At 36.5% G+C, this 9,348-nt stretch overlaps 1 protein-coding gene across 1 annotated transcript in view; it reads right to left on the bottom strand.

The window, feature by feature from the left end:
• Nucleotides 1-2,190: 2,190 nt before the first annotated feature.
• Vps13 (vacuolar protein sorting 13C) overlaps nt 2,191-9,348 on the bottom strand; it is a 66,352-nt gene continuing 59,194 nt past the window's right edge. The window contains 5 exon segments of the mRNA XM_089729708.1: nt 2,191-2,385; nt 2,388-2,538; nt 3,669-3,677; nt 4,634-4,750; nt 5,688-5,814. Of these exon segments, the coding sequence (XP_089585834.1) occupies nt 2,339-2,385; nt 2,388-2,538; nt 3,669-3,677; nt 4,634-4,750; nt 5,688-5,814 (451 nt within the window). The 3' untranslated portion in view covers nt 2,191-2,338.

Here is a 9,348-nt window from a genome sequence, read left to right as displayed (position 1 = left end):
AACTGTAGTAACATACATAACATCTTCGTCTACTCATTATTATTGTTGATCGAAGTTATTAGGTATCTATCGAGACGTTAACAGTTAATAGTAACTTATCTCTTTCTCTTATTATAGAATAAGAGATTATAGAATAAGAGAAAGATAAATAGCAGATTAAAAACTAACTAATTAATAATTCATGGCCGTCTGGTGTAGTGGTGTCATGGTCACTACACAAGGGGTCGCGGGTTCGAATCCCGCCAAGGGAAGATATTTGTATGAAAATATAAAATGTCTTTTCCAGGGTTATGGATGTATATTAAATATATGTATGTGTATAATAAAAATCTTACATTTACTTCCGTTATCTGGTACCTGTAATACAAGTTCTTTACGAACTTAACACGGGACCAGTTAACGTGTCGTGATTGTTAGTAAATAGTAAATATATAATATATATAAAAAATTAAAACAAAATCACACTCAATTTACTCACATTATCAAGCCGAAGTAGAAATTAAATATGCATGTTTGATCCCGGAAATTCCTGTCTGAATAACAGTCCTAAATAATACAATTATACTATTGTCATCGACTTCAGGCACTATTTAAATAAGTGCTTGAGGTCGATACTTCGAATATTCTGGCCAGACATTATCTCTATATATAAAAATGAATTGCTGTTCGTTAGTCTCGCTAAAACTCGAGAACGGCTGAACCGATTTGGCTAATTTTGGTCTTGAATTATTTGTGGAAGTCCAGAGAAGGTTTAAAAGATACGATAAATTTGAAAATGCTCGGAATGAAATAAAATAACAATTTTGTTTTTCCTTTTATGTGTCCCCGTCGGTCTTTTATTTATCGATTGAGGCACTACGAAGTCTGCCGGGTCAGCTAGTATCAAAAAAGACCTCTGGACTAAACGTGAAGCCTCCATGGCTTACTATATTACTTGTTAACGCTTAGGTTGGAGAGTTTACACTTTTGGTATGTATACGAAGTTACGTTCTTTAATCATTGTTCTATTTTTAAATATATTAAAAATAAAATACCCAATTTTGTCTAAATATTTATTACAAAATATCCATAAACAAGCTGAAAACGAATCGTAAATACATAGTTGATATTGTGAACTACAATCAAAGGATTACATTCCGATCTAAATTATTAAACAACAGTTTACAAAAAATATTATATTACGCACTTCTTTTCTATTCTGAAATTTATTTTCAATTAAAAAAATATATGTACTTCTAAATAAGGCACTGATTCAAGCTACATACAATTATTAATAAAACAATCGAATTTCAAAGAACATTGAACATATTATATTCGATTACTAGTATTTATTAAGTTTGTAATTTTACGATACATTGTTTTTAACGTATATTATAAACAAGTTTGTTTCACATAGACAATATATAGAAAACATAACACAGCACAACGTAACAGGATCATGAGTATTTTAAAAAAAATGTACAACATTCCAAAAACTACTAAGAAAATCATTTATTCGAAGAAAAAAAAAACTTAAAAATACATAAACACGCGTCACAAAGCTCTCTGTAAATACGTAAAGGAAGACCAGTAATGTAATAATGTGTAACTTATAATTATAAACCTTATTAAATGCAAAGGCTCTTTCATATTATTACATTCGAATCTCAAAGCCGTACTTCAAAAAAATTAACGAATATAAAAAATTGTAGAAGTCATAGTACAATAACTAGTCGATTTATTACATATTTGGCAGCTGTAGTCACATAGCGATATCATTCGAGAAAACGCTCCGACTTTAGAATATGAATAATTAAAAAGACTTAAACATTTCAAAACAAATGAAGCATTCTGCTATAATTTAATCAATGCGACGGCTTCGAATTAGGGACGATCTACACGGACTACACGGGATTATATTTAGGGAAATTAAGTAGTCGAAGTTAAATATAATAGATATATATCGACGCTTGAAAGGCAAACGTGACTAAGCGACAATGCGTGAGCTTTACAGTAGACTAATTTAAAGTTGAAATATCTGAAAAAAAAATCTATTTTAACGAATCTAGCTGTAGGATTGAAATGATTTTAATAGACCTAGAAAATTTTTTTGCGCATCGAATATGTTTATTGCCTATCATTTATGTACAAAGCAGTTATTGTCGCTTAGTCACGTTTGCCTTTCAAGCGTCGATATGGATATATCGATCTGGTGCAAGCTTTAATTGAAGCTTTTGGGCCCGTAATGGTGCACGTTAAAGTGGTAAGCGACTGTGAACAACGCTGTGCGGAAATCGAATAAAAGTAGAAAGATCTCCCGCAACGCGTCGGCTGCGGAAAACCTCCCTACGGCCTCTAGTCAACGGGCCGAGCTCATGAGCCGTTGACATTGAGTCAGCAAGTATTCTTCTGTTGTTCGTCAAAAAGTAGTATAACTTTCCCCGAGCCGGAACTCGAGAACATTCCTAGTACTTTCTTCTTGGCTGTGGGAATATAAACGCCCTTGTTGACAGGCGACGGCACTTCCGGCAGTTCGGTCCATAGGTAAGTCCAGACGATCTATTAAACATCACATAATATATCTATACTATTTAATGGTATATTATTCTTCCTATTCGTACATTCTTGACAGAGTGGTCGTGGTCATGCATCAGTCGGATACGACCTGCTCATGACTCTCGTGGGAATTAGTGCAGTGGTTTCCCGTTGCCTTCTGCACCAGCATTTTAGGGGTATTTGATCCCAAGGTTTCTGACGCCTCTTCCGTACAGGTTGCCTGACGGGTGTGTATGGTTATACCGCCATTGCTCGGTCGCCATTGCCCCGTTCGTTCTCTAGCAGGGAGCACCACGGCAACCTGTTGGTCGCCGCCGCCATCCGGCTCGTGCAGGTGGGGTTGACAATAGGGCCGGTGAAGGTAGCATTCCGATCTCCCCTTACTCCCTTACTATATTATATATTAAAGATATCCATACTAATATTATAAAGAGGAAAATTTGTTTGTTAGTTTGTATTGAATAGGCTCTGAACTACTGAAGCGATTGAAAAAATCTTTCACTGTTGGAAGTTACACTATTCCCGAGTGACATAGGCTTTTTTTTTTTTTGGTCAGGAGGAAATCGCCGGACTTCCGCCCTTTCTGGGATACTGGGCGGGTATGTCAGAGTCGAACTGACTAGAACCTCCTGTCGCTCAACAACCAACGTCCAAACCTCGCATGAGACAGAACTCATGACAAGGCAAAGGGGGAAAGTGAAGCGTTTAGTGCGGAGCACATCTCTCCCATCACCCTCCCCTCGGGACGCCGGACTGGCGGTCGTCGGCGCCACGACCACCAGCCCTCTCGGTCGGCAGACTGTCCGAAGCCCGCCTAGATGGCGCCGGTTAGAGTGGGTACCCTACGGAATACCCCGCTGGGCCAGAACCAGCGTGGGTCGAGGATAACCGGCCTTCCATCACCCGGATGCTCTTGCGTAAAACGCGTGCAGAGCAGCTTGCACGTCGTCTTCTTAGGCCCCCCTCGCCGGTCCCCAAACCGACATTTGAGGGGACCCGAAACACTTACAGGGCCAGGGGCTTGGGCGAGATCCGCCTCCCTGGCCCCGCTCGACGGCGGCGGATTGTGCGTCTCTCACGCGCCCCGCCGCCTCCTTCTGCGAGATGGTGCACTCGCAGAAGTCGAGCATCGCCTTCCACGACTCGTCGTCAGTGACATAGGCTATAATCTTTTTTGAAAAAAATTAGGGATCCTTACTATGACTCCCATAATGTACCCAAGGTGTAAAAAATTACCTAAAATATTCTTTACATCGCGTGCTCTGCGAAAACTATTGATGATAGAATAAAATAATGTACTACGCCTTTGTAAAGGACATTATTATTTACGAAAAGTGTCGCGACAGCATATGTCTAACTATTATAGTTATGCCGCAATAAGTGTTCTTTTATTTAAAAAATAAAACAATGTCAAATATCGTTAAATTTTTTGTTAAAGACCCGAGCGGAGCCGGAGTGGCCGCTTGTATAATATATTTATACTATTTAACAGTATATTATATTTTAAATATTCTATATAATACGTATTGTTTTTTGCATATCGTCGATGTCAAACCAAAATCGGCTATGTGCAAAAATTCAATTTTGAATTTACGAGTAAAAACATTTTCGTATAAAATTTGATATGAAGGTGAATTTTTAACAACTATATCAAATTAAAGCTATAAATATGGTTATTTTAATTCAGAACAAAAATAATTTTCGTAGGCATTTCGAAATTGATTTTATCTTTACTTTTATCTGCTTTTTTATTGCATTACGTTATTTTATATTGCTCTTGTAGGCAGACGAGTAAATGGCCCACCTGACGGTTACCGTCGTCGCCCATGGACATCAGCAATGGCAGGAGCAGAGCCAAGCCGCTGCCTACCGTTTAATGCTCTCCACAAGCCTCGTTTGAAAAAGGACATGTCAGCGCTCGAAAAACACTGTGGAGGGGAGCTCTTTCCAAAGTCGGATGGTACGTGGGAAAAAAGATTGCGTGAAACGCACGCTTTATTTTGAAAATCGTTACATCTTCGTATATAAATATAGATATATTAAGTGTTTCTACTGCGGGAATGAACCAATATAAACTAAGTTTTAGTTACCTGCCAACCCCGAACACGTTATTCTTCTCCAAATACAAAATTCTTTTGTCGGTGCAGACCACCACCTCCTTGGCTGGGATCACCCACACGTGAGCCTCGTACGTGTCCGTAGTCACGTATTTACCCTGACCGACAAATGCAATGAATAAATTACATGTTTTAATTAATTTATTTATTAACCTAAATTATAGGTACTAAACAAACTGCTATAGTTGACAACATCTAGAATTAAAAAAGTTAAAAAAATTAAAGAAAATCCAATCGATTGGTAATAAAATACGTATCATCGTAATTGTTTCTTACCATTAATTTTTGTGTTTCGTAAATATTATTTTCGCATCAGATACTAAAAGGATGCTTGGTATGCTGTGAGACAAATCTCTGAAGCTATGACTTATCTTTTGAGAAGGATTTAAAACTACGGTATTCTTCATTATAACAGTCAGTAGGCAGCGATTTGGCTGTCTTTGACTTTTCTAATGTCCTTGAGCAATAGTGACAACTACTGTTCGTTGGACCTTCTATGAGTCCGGATCGGTAGGTACCACCACCCCGCCTATTTCTGCCGTGAAGCTGCAGTGCGTTTCGGTTCGAAAGGTCGAGCAGGGGGGCAGCCGTCGTAACTATACTGAGACCTTAGAACCCATATCTCAAGGTGAGTGGCGGCATTTACGTTATCTATGGGCTCCAGTAACCACTTAAGACCTGGTGGGCTGTGAGCTCAGATGGCTGTGATCATCAGATCAGGATCGTATGATCGTTAGCATTAAATAACAAAAAGTAAAAAAAAATGATAGAGTTCGCTTGTTGACATCATGGTTTCTTTTTGACCAAATTGAAACCAATATTTTTTTTAAATTTTATAAATATCCATTAATTCATTTATGACTCATGTTAAATAATGCATATTTCATTGATTGCCACTGTATTGATGCTATTCTTATACAATTTTGTTGAAGTCGTTTTTTTTTGTGTATAACTTCGATGTTTGTCAAACTTTGCAATAAGAATTTAAAGTTGAATGTTGAGATAGTTTATTTTAAACAACACATATTACGTTACCTTCTCGAGTTCGAACAGCATTTTATAACCTTCGGCCTGAGATCTCGAGTAAGGCCTCACTCCGGTATCGGGAGGCAGGTACCTGGCGGCACGGCGTTTGGTGACCTCTTCAGACATATCGGCCGCCCTGTACATTAGAATTTACGGTTTCCTACTCAATTTTATAGTATACCTATTAAGCCAGAAAGCATAGCAAATGCAAAAGCATAGAATTCGTTTTTTCGTCGTTTCTCAAACTTTTTTTACAAACTGAATAGATGATTTAATTGTGTTTTATTTAAAATGTTACTTGAAATGTACATATAAGGAACATTTGATTGCTGAAAACAATTTTCGGGTTGAGAAACGATTTATGGTATTAATTATTTTAATTAAAAAGCAACAACTTAATCATAAAAAGCAATTAGTTTACAAAAGCGAACTACATAGAATCGATCTGTGATAAAATAAATATATACACAAAAATAAATATAAATAAATCAATACGTTTTTTCGATTCAAAAGAAAATACAAGACAACAAATAAAAGACAAATATTTTTTTAGTACGAACTATCATAACGCCCCATAATAACTTTCTTCTACGTGATTTGGAAATACACTCCAATAGAATATTAATATATCTAACCAAGAAACAATCTATTCGAATATACTAATTTTATTATCATCAAGCAAACACAAAATCGCCTCATAAGTAATAATAATATAAAGATTAAGTTTTTTTTTTTTTGTGTTAATCATCCTTAATTAGAAACAAAATGGACAACATGCTTTAATACACTTCACATATAATATTATTAACGTCACACGACCACCAGAATTTATAACAGTTAACATGTACTAATGCTGAGGCTACATTTTCGTCAATCACTACTGTCCGGGCAAGCGCGCATTTTAAATTGTATATGGATGCGTTTTATATAGAAGTCATTTATTTTCGAGTCGGTTCGTGAACCACCATCAATCAGCACGTCGCATACTCGCTTAAGATCATTTGTACCATATCATCGATTAGTTAGCGTAAGCTTATCAATAAATGAAGACATGAGTGGATGAAGGGGTAAAGTACCATTTTTAAGATTTTTTGGTTTTTACACTGAATGAAGGTGTTATGTGCCTATTATTAACCATATCAGACCTTAAAACTCCGCGTTCGAAGGCTTTTTATAGAAATTGCATGTGATGAAGGAGTTATGGACGAAGAAAAAGTACAAGTGACAAAAGTTTGTTGCCCGTTTTCACAAAATATTTTTTTTTATCATTTATCCCTTTCATCCACTCATCTCTTCAAATTATTTCTGAAATCATTGGAGTTGTTATCACTAACGCATCAGATACTTGTCTGGACACATCGTAAAATTACTATTGCGACTAAGATACTCTAACGGTTTGTAGCGAATCGCACTTGGTGTTCACTAGAGTGGCAACACTAGAGAGATCGGCAAGAAAAGAGACAAAGATAATTTGGTGTATGAAAATATTAAATGGAACACGCCTAATGAATATTTCTAGGAAGGACATTCGCCATTTTATTTATAACCGGTACTCTTCCCACAATTTTCCTAAAATCGCGACGTGTCATATCACACACGGCTTTGTCTTGATAATTGCTCGGCCTGTGGCAACCCTTGCATAGTTACACCAAAAAATTCGTTGGCTTCGAATATGCTCTATATTCCAAGATACTTTTAAAAGAGATTTGTCATACATAGTCAGGTTTTTACGATACAGTCATAAATTTTTAACGAATCGTATTTGTCGTCAAACATTTATCTAGTAAGATTTGGTTGGACGCGGATAACACGAACACGCATATTCACGAGATAATGTAAGCCCCGCAGAGAAACAACCTAGCAACAGAACACTGCTCGCAATAATCCCAACGCCATGCCTACGAAATATACGAACGACTATGAACAATCGGTTAGTTCTTTTGTCGACTATTTTATGTACATATATGAGAACGGTCAATTCGTTCTTTGTCGTCTAGTTCGTGTCCGTCTTTTAGGAAGGCAAAAAAGTACTGCCTGCTAGGCTTGTTGAAAAATATATAATAATATATTTCTTCAATGTATCGATATTTTTGAGCGATATTTAATAATTCAATATATCGATGTATCGATATAAAATTCCAAGTACCGAAAATGCCACCAATAAACATTTATTGTTTTAAGATTAAACAATCCTAAAAAGGAATACTTTTTTTATACTAACATATTTTTAACAAATTATGTTTTATATTATGTATTTTTTGTTTTCGGTCGACTCGTTTTGCTGTTTTAAAATTTGGTTTTTAAGTATCTTAAAATTAAGTTTATTAAAATTTCTTATTAGTTGTTCTTGATTTATTAAAAATGATGTCTATTGATTAGCACGAATATTCTCTGTGAAATCATACCGATATATCGATATTTTTTAATAAAAAGTTTGATACCGATATTGATATTTTCCAAAAATATCGATACTTTACTGCATTTTGGACATCCCTACTGTCTCGTCCGCCTTGTTCCATTTTTCTCGTTGTTTCTTTTCGATATCTTGTCAAGTCTCTGTCTTAGTCTAAGTCTAGTCGTTGTAGGTCTTATGTCCTGTCAAAGAGGTTGCACGCCACGACACAACTAATATTTATGGTTTATCGGAGTTGATTTCGAAAAATGGACCTTTTGACGGACGTTAATAAGCTCGATGTAAAGTCGACGAGTCCGCCCACCGGCCGCACGACTAGGCCGAGCGCGCCGCGACCCAGGCCCTTCATGAAGCCGCCGGCGCCGCTTTCGTGAGCTCCTTGTATCGGACGGACCACTACACCGCTGACGCCGTCCACAAAGCCCTAAACGATACATTTCTCGTATCTTCATTTTACATTGTACTTACTGTTATATAAAAGACCTTACAACTCATGGTGATGTGGCGGCATTTTACAACATGTCTATGGGCTCTGGTCGCCACCTAATATCAGGTGGGCCTTGAGCTCGTCCACCCATCTAAGCAATAAAAAAATTATTTCGTTTTTCAATAAGCTTTTAATAGCTCGATATGTACATACATATACAACATACATTGTTTGCTTGTATTTAAAGGAATCTTTGAACGTCATTTCATCGCAAGACGTTTGATTAACTTGACACGTATTAAGTACCGATGACAATAATAATAGTTCTATGACTTCGTTCTAATGCCCTGACCAGTATCAACAGAATAAAAAAGGACGAAATTAAGATTGTTCTATCGTTCGATTTGTAATTAAAAGGTTTAAACTACGTACATAATTTTTGACTGTTGAAGATTTGCGGCTTAGTTTTATATTTGCTACAAATAATTCTTATATTCGTCGATCGATATCGCTACATGTCGATTTTTTGTATGTGCGCTCGCGTGTCATTGTTTGAGCAGCTCTCGATACTGCAAAGAAGCTTCCTAACGTAGTATCGGTAAAGTACAAGATCGCTTTTGACTGTTTTAATTAGAACGGACGTATTTCACGTATTAGGCAAGCGATAATCGCGGCGAAACGCGAATCGGGATTCACTAATATTGTAAAAACAAAGCAGCTGTGTTTGTTCGTAATTAGTGCGTTCGCGAATCATCTTTGATCGAATTATTGAATTGAGGTAATCAATTAAATAAAAAAAAAATCCTAGAATTTTGTTTATACGACTATTA

This window comes from Bombyx mandarina, chromosome 09, assembly GCF_030267445.1.
Source record: "Bombyx mandarina strain Sakado chromosome 09, ASM3026744v2".
NCBI classification, from domain to species: Eukaryota; Metazoa; Arthropoda; class Insecta; order Lepidoptera; family Bombycidae; genus Bombyx; species Bombyx mandarina.
The sequence above is the reverse complement of the archived record's forward strand: the minus strand, read 5'-3'. Positions and strand labels throughout refer to the sequence as shown.